This window comes from Coregonus clupeaformis, chromosome 17, assembly GCF_020615455.1.
Source record: "Coregonus clupeaformis isolate EN_2021a chromosome 17, ASM2061545v1, whole genome shotgun sequence".
Classification (NCBI taxonomy): Eukaryota; Metazoa; Chordata; class Actinopteri; order Salmoniformes; family Salmonidae; genus Coregonus; species Coregonus clupeaformis.
Genome location: NC_059208.1, coordinates 29,355,500 through 29,371,102, shown reverse-complemented (window position 1 = coordinate 29,371,102; position 15,603 = coordinate 29,355,500). Strand labels below are relative to the sequence as shown.

The 15,603-nt window shown below is 46.0% G+C and overlaps 1 protein-coding gene across 1 annotated transcript in view; it reads right to left on the bottom strand.

Moving 5' to 3' along the window:
• Positions 1–200: 200 nt before the first annotated feature.
• The window catches only part of LOC121585517 (Golgi-associated kinase 1A-like), a 37,060-nt gene continuing 21,657 nt past the window's right edge, over positions 201–15,603 (bottom strand). Inside the window, exons 3-5 of the mRNA XM_041901853.2 lie at positions 7,415–7,537; positions 1,989–2,092; positions 201–1,569 (exon numbers count right to left, since the gene is read on the bottom strand). Of these exons, the coding sequence (XP_041757787.2) occupies positions 1,365–1,569; positions 1,989–2,092; positions 7,415–7,537 (432 nt within the window). The 3' untranslated portion in view covers positions 201–1,364. The remainder of the gene's footprint in view (positions 1,570–1,988; positions 2,093–7,414; positions 7,538–15,603) is intronic.

Genomic DNA, 15,603 nt, shown 5'->3' with positions numbered 1-15,603 from the left:
TACTGTTTTGACTTAAAAAGGCTTGGAAATCTATGGCAAGACTTGAAAATGGCTGTCTAGCATTGATTAACAACCAACTTGACAGAGCTTGTAGAATGTTTTAAAGAATCATTTTGCAAATATTGTGCAATCCAGGTGTGCAAAGCTCTTAGAGACTTACCCAGAAAGACTCACAGCTGTAATCGCTGCCAAAGGGGATTTTAACATGTATTGACTTAGGGGTGTGAATACTTATGTAAATGAGATATTTCTTGGAACATTGCTATACCATTACGGTTTCTTGCTAGGATATCAAGACAGGTGGAACATTTAATAGGTGAGTTTAGGCCTTTAAAATTCCAAGAGAAAATAGCTAGCATTGCCAAAATAATAATGTAGTATTAATCATGTAATTGTTAACTTTAGTGTTAATAAGCACATGGATGTGAAACAAAAAGCAGGACCCACAGGGAAACCCACCCATTGGTCGTTCCCCACCCAGAAGAAGAAAAAAGCCTAAACAGTCAAATATCCCCATTATTATTAGCAATATGGTCTAAATTACCTTAAACATAGAAAACCATTTTAAATAAAGGAATTGTGTGGAAGCCTATGGGACTGGCCATCTATCCTAAACAGTTTCTCCCATAGGAATGGAATGTGTTCTAGCCCCAAAAGAAAGCAACCCCAGTCTGTAGGGCACTTCAATATATTTTGTCCATTGTTCATTAATTGGCGTAGAGTCATCATTGTCTAAATGTCCTGGAACATAGGCAATAAGTCCAATGTTCAGCAATAATAATAATAATAACAATAGTGTTCCTTTTACTAAATTGAGAGGGTTTCCTCATCATTGTCTTAGGAGCACAATTTTATAAAAGATATGGAGAAAAATACATGTGGATTGGGATTTTCTCACCGACAAGACTCCTGGATCTAAAATATTTAATCTTAAAATTACAGCCAAACGCTTATCTCATAAAACAGACATTAAATAAATCGTTCAATCTGCAATTTTTTATTTGAAAATACAAAACTCACAAAAACAGGCATAATTTGCTTGGCTTGAGGTATGTTGGCAAGATGTATGGATACAACATGGATGGGAACCACAACCAGCATGGAACGGGCATACCGTATCTGCGGGCCAAATAGCACCCTTTTCCCTATACAGTGCACTACTTTTGACCAGGGCCCATAGGGTGTTCATAGACAATGAAGGGCTGTGGTCATAAGTAGTGCACTATATAGGGAATAGGGTGTCATTTGAGACACATTTTGTGTCTTTAGGCTGCCCGGGACCTTGAGGAGGCTTCCACGTCTGTCGCAGGCACCCCCTGCCTGGATGAAATGAATGTACTGCTGGGTGCATGTGGCCATTGGATTCACAGATCCCTGTTCAGTCTCAGTCTCTTGTCGTGGATGTGCTGCAGCAGAATCCTCCCTCTCTGCTCAACAGTGTGGATGAGAGGTTTCAGGCCACGTGCCCCCCCTCGGCTCTCCCAGAATTCCTTGTCCATATACAGGGAGCTCAGGAGCATGCTCTCCAAGCAGCCAGACTGGAGAACCGATACGGCTCTCTCTGGAAACCTGCCAGAAAAATACAATAAGACTCACTGTTTGGAAAAGGAATCCAGACAAATACCAGACAACAGATATCAAACCCAATTGACTGAGCATATTGTGATGATGTGGCCTATTTTAGTTTAATCCACCAACAGTTATACTTCATCTCTGAGGTATTCAGAAAGAAATAACAACAATGCATAGATAGAGTTATGAAGATCCACCCAATCGCTTCACTGGATTTAGAAAACACAGATTAAGGCTGTGTGATGTGGGGTTGATGTAGGGTTCAACTGAGCTTCTGTACACTAAGGTACTTCCTAAATGGCACCATATTCCCTATATAGTGCAGTACTTTTGGTCAGAGCTCTGGCAGACTAAGTCTATTTCCAGGCTTCTGTCTAGCCTTGAATAGAGGCTGAATAATAGATGTTTGTACTCACTCATCAATGCCCTCTACTAAGTGGAAGTTGAGGTTGTCATGGGGATGATTTGGTCTGCCTGCATTGTCTATGAACACCAGTCTGGTAGGCTCTACCCTCCTCACCTGTAGAAAAAAACGTAGACAGACAGTCTAGTTTAGCATAAAGTATCATCACCACTAACTGTATCTCTTTGATAAATATTACTATAGTAATTATGAGATGAAGGCTCAGGAGAATAACTTTCAACTAGATATGACTTCTTTAGACCTCTCACTATATATTAAACTATAAATCAAATCAAAGTTTATTGGTCACATACACAGTCTGGCAGGTGTTATAGCGGGTGCAACTAAATGCTTGTGTTTTTAGCTCCTAACAATGTAGTAAAAATGTCAAAGTACACTAAACAATATCAAAAACAAAAAAATAAGAAATCACAAAATGTCAGGACGAATCAGGTTAACAACCCAAATAACACTGTATCAGTAATTCATGTACAACAGAAGATTCACTATATTACAGTGAGCTAGGTCAAGAATCCATTATATAGATAGAAAGTCAACTCCTACTCCTTTCTACAACAGCTGAAATAATAAAGTGTAATGTGCTTAATAGAATTCTATTTTCTTTGTCAAAAGCGAGTACCAAGTACCAGCAATGAGTTCAGCAGGTTCAGTGGAAAGAGGGAGTAATTATTCCACAGAGCAGTTGTAAAAGAATAGTGATCATCTTTGCCCAACATCGGAATTCTCTTTGTTAAGAAGAAAATGTCTGGATAGTAGTAATAATATTAGTATAGAGCTCTACATTTGTAGAGGTCTGTTTACATTGGCCTATTAGATTATTTAGACAAGTCTCCTGCTAAACCTCCTGCAGGCTCTTATCTTACATTATGTCCAAGTAAGTAAGCCTTGTCTGAGCCAGAATGAGCCAAGATGGCCACCATTGTCCCTGTACCCAAGAAAGCAAAGGTAACTGAACTAAATGACTATCGCCCCGTAGCACTCACCTCTGTCATCATGAAGTGCTTTGAGAGACTAGTCAAGGATCATATCACCTCTGCCTTACCTGTCACCCTAGACCCACTTCAATTTGCTTACCGCCCCAATAGATCCACAGACGATGCAATCGCCATCACACTGCACACTGCCCTATCTCATCTGGACAAGAGGAATAGCTATGTAAGAATGCTGTTCATTGACTATAGCTCAGCATTCAACACCATAGTACCCTCCAAGCTCATCATTAAGCTCGAGGCCCTGGGTCTGAACCACGCCCTGTGCAACTGGATCCTGGACTTCCTGATGGGCCACCCCCAGGTGGTGAAGGTAGGAAACAACATCTCCACTTCGCTGATCCTCAACACTGGGGCCCCACAAGGGTCCGTGCTCAGCCCCCTCCTGTACTCCCTGTTCACCCATGACTGCATGGCCAAGCATGCCTCCAACTCAATCATCAAGTTTGCAGACGACACAACAGTAGTAGGCTTGATTACCAACAATGACAAGACCGCCTACAGGGAGGAGGTGAGGGCTCTGGGAGTGTGGTGCCAGGAAAATAACCTCTCACTCAACTTCAACAAAACAAAGGAGATGATCATGGACTTCAGGAAACAGCAGAGGGTGCACCCCCCTATCCACATCGACGGGACCGCAGTGGAGAAGGTGGAAAGCTTCAAGTTCCTTGGCGTACACATCACTGACAAACTGAAATGGTCCACCCACGCAGACAGTGTGGTGAAGAAGGCGCAACAGAGCCTCTTCATCAATCAATCAATCAATCAATTTTATTTTATATAGCCCTTCTTACATCAGCTAATATCTCGAAGTGCTGTACAGAAACCCAGCCTAAAACCCCAAACAGCTAGTAATGCAGGTGTAGAAGCACGGTGGCTAGGAAAAACTCCCTAGAAAGGCGAAAGCCTAGGAAGAAACCTAGAGAGGAACCAGGCTATGAGGGGTGGCCAGTCCTCTTCTGGCTGTGCCGGGTGGAGATTATAACAGAACCATGCCAAGATGTTCAAAAATGTTCATAAGTGACAAGCATGGTCAAATAATAATCAGGAATAAATCTCAGTTGGCTTTTCATAGCCGATCATTAAGAGTTGAAAACAGCAGGTCTGGGACAGGTAGGGGTTCCATAACCGCAGGCAGAACAGTTGAAACTGGAATAGCAGCAAGGCCAGGCGGACTGGGGACAGCAAGGAGTCACCACGGCCGGTAGTCCCGACGTATGGTCCTAGGGCTCAGGTCTCTCAGTTGGCTTTTCATAGCCGATCATTAAAGAGTTGAAAACAGCAGGTCTGGGACAGGTAGGGGTTTCGTAGCCGCAGGCAGAACAGTTGAAACTGGAATAGCAGCAAGGCCAGGCGGACTGGGGACAGCAAGGTGTCATCATGCCCGGTAGTCCTGACGTATGGTCCTAGGGCTCAGGTTCTCAGAGAGAAAGAGAGAACGAGAGAATTAGAGAGAGCATACTTAAATTCACACAGGACACTGGATAAGACAGGAGAAGTACTCCAGGTATAACCAACTAACCCCAGCCCCCCGACACATAAACTACTGCAGCATAAATACTGGAGGCTGAGACAGGAGCGGTCCGGAGACACTGTGGCCCCATCCGAAGAAACCCCGGACAGGGCCAAACAGGAAGGATATAACCCCACCCACTCCGCCAAAGCACAGCCCCCGCACCACTAGAGGGATATCCCCAACCACCAACTTACAATCCTGAGACAAGGCCGAGTATAGCCCACAGAGGTCTCCACCACAGCACAAACCAAGGGGGGCGCCAACCCAGACAGGAAGATCACGTCAGTAACTCAACCCACTCAAGTGACGCACCCCTCCCAGGGACGGCATGAAAGAGCACCAGCAAGCCAGTGACTCAGCCCCTGCAACAGGGTTAGAGGCAGAGAACCCCAGTGGAGAGGGGAACCGGCCCGGCAGAGACAGCAAGGGCTGTTCGTTGCTCCAGCCTTTCCGTTCACCTTCACACTCCTGGGCCAGACTACACTCAATCATATGACCTACTGAAGAGATAAGTCTTCAGTAAAGACTTAAAGGTTGAGACCGAGTCTGCGTCTCTCACATGGGTAGGCAGACTGTTCCATAAAAATGGAGATCTATAGGAGAAAGCCCTGCCTCCCGCTGTTTGCTTAGAAATTCTAGGGACAATTAGGAGGCCTGCGTCTTGTGACCGTAGCGTACGTATTGGTATGTACGGCAGGACCAACTCGGAAAGATAGGTAGGAGCAAGCCCATGTAACGCTTTATAGGTTAACAGTAAAACCTTGAAATCAGCCCTTGCCTTAACAGGAAGCCAGTGTAGGGAAGCTAGCACTGGAGTAATATGATCAAATTTCTTGGTTCTAGTCAGGATTCTAGCAGCCGTATTTAGCACTAACTGAAGTTTATTTAGTGCTTTATCCGGGTAGCCGGAAAATAGAGCATTGCAGTAGTCTAACCTAGAAGTAACAAATGCATGGATTAATTTTTCTGCATCATTTTTGGACAGAAAATTTCAGATTTTTGCAATGTTACGTAGATGGAAAAAAGCTGTCCTTGAAACAGTCTTGATATGTTCGTCAAAAGAGAGATCAGGGTCAAGAGTAACACCGAGGTCCTTCACAGTTTTATTTGAGACGACTTTACAACCATCTAGATGAATTGTCAGATTTAACAGAAGATCTCTTTGTTTCTTGGGACCTAGAACAAGCATCTCTGTTTTGTCCGAGTTTAAAAGTAAAAAGTTTTCAGCCATCCACTTCCTTATGTCTGAAACACAGGCTTCTAGCGAGGGCAATTTTGGGGCTTCACCATGTTTCATTGAAATGTACAGCTGTGTGTCATCCGCATAGCAGTGAAAGTTAACATTATGTTTTCGAATAACATCCCCAAGAGGTAAAATATATAGTGAAAACAATAGTGGTCCTAAAACGGAACCTTGAGGAACACCGAAATGTACAGTTGATTTGTCGGAGGACAGACCATTCACAGAGACAAACTGATATCTTTCCGACAGGTAGGATCTAAACCAGGCCAGAACTTGTCCGTGTAGACCAATTTGGGTTTCCAGTCTCTCCAAAAGAATGTGGTGATCGATGGTGTCAAAGGCAGCACTAAGGTCTAGTAGCACGAGGACAGATGCAGAGCCTCGGTCTGACGCCATTAAAAGGTCATTTACCACCTTCACAAGTGCAGTCTCAGTGCTATGATGGGGTCTAAAACCAGACTGAAGCATTTCGTATACATTGTTTGTCTTCAGAAAGGCAGTGAGTTGCTGCGCAACAGCTTTTTCTAAAATTTTTGAGAGGAATGGAAGATTCGATATAGGCCGATAGTTTTTTATATTTTCCGGGTCAAGGTTTGGCTTTTTCAAGAGAGGCTTTATCACTGCCACTTTTAGTGAGTTTGGTACACATCCGGTGGATAGAGAGCTGTTTATTATGTTCAACATAGGAGGGCCAAGCACAGGAAGCAGCTCCTTCAGCAGTTTAGTAGGAATAGGATCCAGTATGCAGCTTGAAGGTTTAGAGGCCATGATTATTTTCATCATTGTGTCAAGAGATATAGTACTAAAACACTTAAGTGTCTCTCCCGATCCCAGGCCCTCGCAGAGCTCCTCGCAGAGCATCCTCAGGATGCTGAAGAAATTTGGCTTGGCACCTAAAACCCTCAAACTTTTACAGATGCACAATTGAGAGCATCCTGTCGGGCTGTATCACCGCCTGGTACGGCAACTGCACCGCCCGCAACCACAGGGCTCTCCAGAAGCTGGTGCGGTCTGCCGAACGCATTACCGGGGGCAAACTACCCGCCCTCCAAGACACCTACAGCACCCGATGTCAAAGGATGGCCAAAAAGATCATCAAGGACATCAACCACCCAAGCCACTGCCTGTTCACCCCGCTATCATCCAGAAGGCGAGGTTAGTACAGGTGCATCAAAGCTGGGACCGAGAGAATGAAAAACAGCTTCTATTTCAAGGCCATTAGACTGTTAAATAGCCATCACTAGCACATTAGAGGCTGCTGCTGCCTATTGAAATCACTGGCCACTTTAAGAAATGGAACACTAGTCACTTTAATAATGTTTACATATCTTGCACTACTCATCTCATATGTATATACTGTATTCTATTCTATAATATTCTACTGTATCTTAGTCCATGCCGCTCTGTCATTGCTTGTCCATATATGTATATATTCTTAAATTCCATTCCTTACTAGATTTGTGTGTATTGGGTATATGTTGTGAAATCGTTAGATATTACTTGTTAGATATTACTGCACTGTCGGAGATAGAAGCACAAGCATTTCGCTACACCCGCCATAACATCTGCTAAACACGTGTATGTGACAAATACAATTTGATTTGATTTGATTTGAATGGCCCATACATTAAGTCCATATGATGTTTTATTGGCTGTGATATGATAGTTACCAGGATGTGCACCAGCACTAGATCCTTCGGGTTCCTGCACTTGGTATGTAGCAGGTTCTCCACACATGGTTCTGTTGGGTCAGGCTGGAAACCGCAGCAGTACCGGTCCAGACGATCATTCACCTGCACGGGGTAATGAAAGAACATGGATTAGTTGGGATTGATCGTCAACAATGTCCTTTCCATAGAATTACATATAGAATTGTGATTTATAGCAAGGGTTCCCAATTGTATACCGATATAAAACAACGCATAAATCTGCGATTCTTTAGGCTAGAAACAAGCGGTAAAACACCCAAGGAAGACGCGACTCTGATGCACATCGGAATATATTTGATTGGTCTCTATAACATGCAGAAGCTGAGCTACAACTTTCTAAAGTCGAAGAGTGAAAGAAATTAGACTATGTGTTGTTTCAGACTTTGCTTGGGAAGTAATCTTATACAATGCGACTCTGTGGCTATCAATTGATCTATTCACTTTCTGTAAAATAGAATATGTATAATTAAATTGAGTGTTCATATAAATTATCATAATAAAACACATTTGATAATGGTCTATACTTTAATTTCTTTATCCATTATTATGATTATTATCATTTTAAAAACCTAGAGTTGCAGGTAATTAGCTTCAAAACAACACAATTTTCCTAGGTTCCACAAATTAAACAAAATCAAGCTGGTGATGTACATGCTATCTCAATAAACAGTAATAAAAAAAGCAGTGGAGTGCATGACATTTTTTACATGTCAAAAAGGGGCCCTGGTGAAAAAAGGTTGGGAACTCCTGATTTATAGGATCTCTTCGGTTCTTTCTTTATAAAGAACCTCAGACTACAGAACAGCTATCCAATAGGAAAATCAAGGGTGACTACAAGAAACTAGTGTAAAATGTATTTACTTTCTGAAATCACCAACCATAGCAAATAATAATATATAATAATAATATGCCATTTAGCAGACGCTTTTATCCAAAGCAACTTACAGTCATGCGTGCATACATTTTTTTGTGTATGGGTGGTCCCGGGGATCGAACCCACTACCTTGGCGTTACAAGCGCCGTGCTCTACCAGCTGAGCTTGTTTGCTATGCAGTCATTTATCATTTTGTTGACAGAATTCCAAATGCAGCCAAGTAAGGCCTAAGTGTTGATAGAGTTAGTGACAGTTACAGCTTAAGCCTTTTGCATGAGAGAGAGAGGGAGGTGAGAGGAGGATGGGGAATGGTGAGAAGAGGGGAATGGTGAGAGGAGGGGGGGTGGTGAGAGGAGGGAGGAGGTGAGAGGAAGGATGGTGAGGTGGTAGTTACTCATGTGAGACAGATGCCTGCGGGAACTTTGACTTTGAGGTCAGAGGTCGCCAGAGTTGATTACAGTAAGAGGTGGTTCAGTCATTATAGGTCAATCACCTGCAGTGAGGGCAAATCAGAGCAAGCTAGCAAAAGCAGTAAGACTGCTCTTTTTGCCACCTCAGTTATTGCAGCAAGTCCAATTCTATGAACAAGAATACTATAGTAAAGCCAAACTTTTAAGTGTATATCATAATTTTAAAAATGGATATACATTATAACTTCAGGCTGACTTCTCTCCACTTTGCCAACTTCAATTATCACTGTTGACTTGTACAGTACTCACCAGCACTTTTTAAATAAGGAAGCTATTTTTTCAAAGTTAACACACATCATATTATATTTTATATATGTATGTATTCACTGCTGACATTTCTTTTGTGCATATTCACACAAACAAATCCCCAAATATAATGACACAACATCAACACCTCTGGTACAGTTCTCCTCCTCATTATACCGCAGAACAAACCAACTATCAGGAGAGGAAGGGAGCAATGGAAACCTTGGTGTTAAACTGAGAAGTGGAGAACTTGCCACACTCCTCTCAAAGTGTTACCAAGGTGAGATATGCCCCCAGGTCTGTCTGGGCCTCTCTGTGGTAAAACTCACACCTCACCTTTTCACTTCACTTCTTTAGCGCCTTCAGGAGTTCTCACATCTCTACTACATTTCACCCTTACACTACAACACACTCATTCACGTAGGGACAGAGTACAAGGGTTTCCTGGATACGGTTCCAGTGTTGACATACAGTATTACACTACCACCAAGTATCTGGGAAACAGGACATGCTATTAAGGCCTATATCACACACAATATCATCACAAGCTAAACAATAAGACTACTCACAACTAATTCATAACAATACATTGGTAGCCTTATTAGCCTACAATGGCAATTCAAAGCATCCAAGGCAATGACCAACAACGAGGACACTTGGCGCAAGGTCCTCTCTCTCCTCTGTCTCCTCTGTTCTCCCCAGGCGAAGTGCGTGTGTGACAGTGTGTCCTTCACACTGTTCCCCTTGCTAATTGGTGTTAGGTTGCACATCAGAGCCATTAGATGTGTTAAATGTGCAGGTAGGAACAAGTGTTACAGGGTCCCAGTCAGCAATTCCACTGAATCAATACAATGCTATTAGCAGTTGGCATGTTACAGGTATTGACTTCTGCAAAGAGACTACTCATGTATTATTCATACAGTGGCTCTCTGCGTCCCAAATGGCACCCTATTCCCTATATAGTGCACTGCTTTTGAAAGTAGTGCACTATATAAGAAATAGGGTGCCATTTTGTACTCAGCCACTATTCTCTCCCCCCACAGTTCAGTTACCCATTCCATTCCATCTCAGAGAGAGAAGACAGTCTTTCTTTATAATTATCATTCACAAGGCCGCAGGGCCAGACGGATTACCAGGACGTGTGCTCCAATCATGTGCTGACCAACTGGCAAGTGTCTTCACCGACATTTTCAACATGTCCCTGACTGAGTCTTTAATACCAACATGTTTCAAGCAGACCACCATAGTCCTGTGCCCAAGGACACTAAGATAACCTGTCTAAATGACTACCGACCTGTAGCACTGACGTCTGTAGCCATGAAGGGCTTTGAAAGGCTGGTCATGGCTCACATCAACACCATTATCCCAGAAACCCTAGACCCACTCCAATTTGCATACCGCCCCAACAGATCCACAGATGATGCAATCTCTATTGCACTCCACACTGCCCTTTCCCACCTGGACAAGAGGAACACCTACGTGAGAATGCTATTCATTGACTACAGCTCAGCGTTCAACACCATAGTTCCCTCAAAGCTCATCACTAAGCTAAGGACCCTGGGACTAAACACCTCCCTCTGCAACTGGATCCTGGACTTCCTGACGGGCCGCCCCCAGGTGGGACTAAACACCTCCCTCTGCAACTGGATCCTGGACTTCCTGACGGGCCTCCCCCAGGTGGTAAGGGTAGGTAACAACACATCTGCCACGCTGATCCTCAACACGGGAGCCCCTCAGGGGTGCGTGCTCAGTCCCCTCCTGTACTCCCTGTTCACCCATGACTGCATGGCCAGGCACGACTCCAACACCATCATTAAGTTTGCCGACAACACAACAGTGGTAGGCCTGATCACCGACAACAATGAGACAGCCTATAGGGAGGAGGTCAGAGACCTGGCCGTGTGGTGCCAGGAAAACAACCTCTCCCTCAACATGACCAAGACAAAGGAGATGATTGTGGACTACAGGGAAAAAAAGAGGACTGAGCACGCCCCCCATTCTCATCGACAGGGCTGTAGTGGAACAGGTTGAGAGCTTCAAGTTCCTTGGTGTCCACATCACCAACGAACTATCATGGTCCAAACACACCAAGACAGTTGTGAAGAGGGCACGACAAAGCCTATACCCCCTCAGGAGACTGAAAAGATTTGGCATGTGTCCTCAGGTCCTCAAAAAGTTCTACAGCTGCACCATCGAGAGCATCCTGACTGGTTGCATCACCGCCTGGTATGGCAACTGCTCGGCCTCCGACCGCAAGGCACTACAGAGGGTAGTGCGTACGGCCCAGTACATCACTGGGGCCAAGCTTCCTGCCATCCAGGACCTCTATACCAGGTGGTGTCAGAGGAAGGCCCTCAAAATTGTCAAAGGCTCCAGCCACCCTAGTTATAGACTGTTCTCTCTGCTACCGCACGGCAAGCGGTACCGGAGCGCCAAGTCTAGGTCCAAAAGGCTTCTCAACAGCTTCTACCCCCAAGCCATAAGACTCCTGAACAGCTAATCATGGCTACCCGGACTATTTGCACTGCCCCCCCACCCCCACCCCATCTTTTTACGCTGCTGCTACTCTGTTAATTATTTATGCATAGTCACTTTAACTCTACCCACATGTACATATTACCTCAACTACCTCAACTAGCCGGTGCCCCCGCACATTGACTCTGCACCGGTACCCCCCTGAATATATCCTCCCTACTGTTATTTTATTTTACTTCTGCTCTTTTTTTCTCAACACTTTTTTGTTGTTGTTGTTTTATTTTACTTTTTTATTAAGAAATAAATGCATTGTTGGTTAAGGGCTTGTAAGTAAGCATTTCACGGTAATGTCTACACCTGTTGTATTCGGCGCATGTGGCAAATAAAATTGGATTTGATTTGATTATCACATTTTTCTACAGCTGAGTTGGTTCAGTGGCTGTTTTATTGAATAGTTTTCTATTTTTAATAGAATGGGTAGCATGGATAAAATGCTGTAATAGCCTCCAAGGTGAGAGAATTTTGATTGAACACAATCAAAGAATGTGTCACGATCGTTACTGGATGAAGCGGACCAAGGCGCAGCGTGGTAAGCGTACATACTTTTATTGAAGTACACACACGAACAAAACAACAAACCAGACGATACGTGAAGTCCTAGGTTAACACCAAAACAAACCTTACGGAACAAGATCCCACCAAGTAACATGCCCGCAGGCTGCCTAAGTATGGTTCCCAATCAGAGACAACAAGCTACAGCTGCCTCTGATTGGGAACCACCCTGGCCAACATAGATCTAAACGATCTAGAACACAAACATACGAGTGGCGCAGTGGTCTAAGGCACTGCATCGCAGTGCTAGCTGTGCCACTAGAGATCCTGGTTCGAATCCAGGCTCTGTTGTAGCCGGCCGCGACCGAGAGACCCATGGGGCGGCGCACAATTGGCCCAGCGTCGGCCAGGGTAGGGGAGGGAATGGCCGGCAGGGGATGTAGCTCAGTTGGTAGAGCATGGCGTTTGCAACGCCAGGGTTGTGGGTTCGATAAAATAATGTATGCGCTAACTGTAAGTCGCTCTGGATAAGAGCGTCTGCTAAATGACTAAAATGTAAATGTAAACATAGAAAACTAAACAATGAAACCTACACACCCTGGCTCAACATAAAGAGTCCCCAGAGCCAAGGCGTGACAGTACCCCCCCCCCCCCCAAAGGCGCGGACTGCGAACGCGCCAACCAACCACAAGAGGGTAGGGGCCGGGTGGGCATTCCGCCTCGGCGGCGGATCCGGCTCCGGGCGTGACCACCACACTCTCTCTACCCCCCCGTTGCGCCCCTGGTCTGGTCTGGCCCCTCTGGCCGGAGCTGGACTGAACACCGGTGGAGCGGATTGCTCTGGCTCCGGCATGGAGCAGCTGACCGGTGCCAGACCAGGCACCGGTGGAACAGGCACGGACCGTGCCGGACTGACGACGCGCACCACTGGCGGGGAGCAGGAACGGACCGGGCTGACGACGCGCACCACTGGCTTGGTGCGGGGAGCAGGAACGGGCCGGACCGGGCTGACGACGCGCACCATTGGCTTGGTGCGGGGAGCAGGAACGGGCCGGACCGGGCTGGCGACGCGCACCACTGGCTTGGTGCGGGGAGCAGGATCGGGCCGGACCGGGCTGACGACACGCACCATTGGCTTGGTGCGGAGATCAGGTACAGGCCGGACCGCCTGGCGACGCGCACCACCGGCTTGGTGCGGGGAGCAGGAACAGGCCGGACCGGGCTGACGACGCGCACCACTGGCTTGGTGCGGGGAGCAGGAACGGGCCGGACCGGGCTGACGACGCGCACCATTGGCTTGGTGCGAGGGACAGGGACAGGCTGGGCTGGACTGGGAACACGCACCACAGGCTTGGTGCGGGGAGAAGGAACAGGCTGGGCCGGACTGTCGACGCGCACCACTGGCTTGGTGCAGGAATGGGCCGGGCTGGACTGGGAACACACACCATTGGCTTGGTGCGGGGAGCCGGAACGGGCCGGGCCGGACTGTGGAGGCGGACTGGAGGTCTGGAGTGGAGAGCTGACACAACCCGTCCTGGCTGAATGCCTATCTCCACACAATATGTGTGAGGCATCAGCACAGGACTTACAGGGCTGTGCACTCGTACTGGCGCTACAGCACGTGGCACTGGCGCAGGATATCCGGGACCGAGGAGGGGTACTGGAGGCCACGAGCGTTGAGCCGGCACACTCCGTCCTGGCTGTATGCCCACCTTAGCACGACACGTGCGTGGTGCTAGCACAGGACGTACAGGACTGTGCCGGAACACTCGCGGCACAGTACGTGGCTCCGCATAACACGGAGCCTGCCCAGTCTCACGCTTCCTAGCCTGAGTACGGGGAGTTGGCTCTGCTCTAACTCTAGGCTCCGCCAACCACCCTTTTAGCCCCCCCCCCCAACATTTTCTTGGGGCTGTCTCTCGGGCTTCCTCCTCGGCCGGTGCCCTCTGCGTTGCCGCTGCTCCTCTCTGTAGCGCGCCTCCACAGTCTCCTCCCAAGAACGGCGATCCATTCCGGCCTGGATCTCTTCCCAAGTCCAGGCTGTCCGTTCCTGGACACGCTGCTTGGTCCTCCTTAGGTGGGATCTTCTCTGTCACGATCGTTACTGGATGAATCGGACCAAGGCGCAGCGTGGTAAGCGTACATACTTTTATTGAAGTACACACACGAACAAAACAACAAACCAAACGATACGTGAAGTCCTAGGTTAACACCAAAACAAACCTTACGGAACAAGATCCCACCAAGTAACATGCCCGCAGGCTGCCTAAGTATGGTTCCCAATCAGAGACAACAAGCTACAGCTGCCTCTGATTGGGAACCACCCTGGCCAACATAGATCTAAACGATCTAGAACACAAACATAGAAAACTAAACAATGAAACCTACACACCCTGGCTCAACATAAAGAGTCCCCAGAGCCAGGGCGTGACAGAATGCAATTTGTGACTCATCTCTTTTAGAGACATTTTCCTATTTGTTTGTGTTTGCTCAGCCTCTTTATGCCTTTGAAAAATTGTGAGACATTATTTTCTGAAACAATCTGTATTCTGCCCCCAATTCATATGCATTGGCTATGTAACGATGACTGTTTACCCTGCAGTAACAAAGGAATGGATGGAAAAAGTAACCCCCACGATACATTTTTCTAAATGTTATGTTATGTTGTGTCCATCATCCCCATCATCTTCCTGCCATTCATAGACTACCCTTTTTAATACCAAGTCTCCATGGCCTTGTAGTTTTTACCCATTCGAGCGCACCAGCACATTGTTTATTTCTTGTGGGGGGTTTTTCTAAACAAAGAAATATACTTTCTTCTGGCTATAGAGACAGACAGCGAGAAGAGCAGCTGCTATCACTTTCCTCTCAGTCCTTCCTAATGTGGACTTAGGCATCCGTGATTGCCGGGCATCACTATGGCAACCCTGACTTTGACTTCACACTGCCAGCAGCCAGACATTGGGTCTTTAGAGGCCTGATGAAGACCGAGACTGGTGTGTGTGTTTGTGTGTATGAAATATTGTACATTGTACTCTCTCTATACCATACATACTAACTCTCTCTTACTTGCAATAAACATTATTGGGTTGTTGGCTTCATTGCCACCTCTCATCCCCTAAAGGCAGCTTAGATATTCCCCATGCAGAGTTACACTGACATACTCACACACACACACACACACACACACACACACACACACACACACACACACACACACACACACACACACACACACACACATCCTCCATCCAGCTCTTACAAGGACCATCAGTCATCCTTTATAACACAATAAAGATCTCCAGCTTCATTATAAATTACTGGCAGATCATAAACGAGTTTGAAGCTAAATTAAAGACAAACATTGTGTGGATTTCTTATTGAACTGCGCTGATACATTCATCTAGTAGGGAGAATGATAATGACTTATTATGTTGTATGTCAAGTAAGCTGACGGGATGCCCTCACTACAATACCCTTCTACCTGTGATCCATGAAAAAACATCATTATCTGATAATCAATTACATTTATC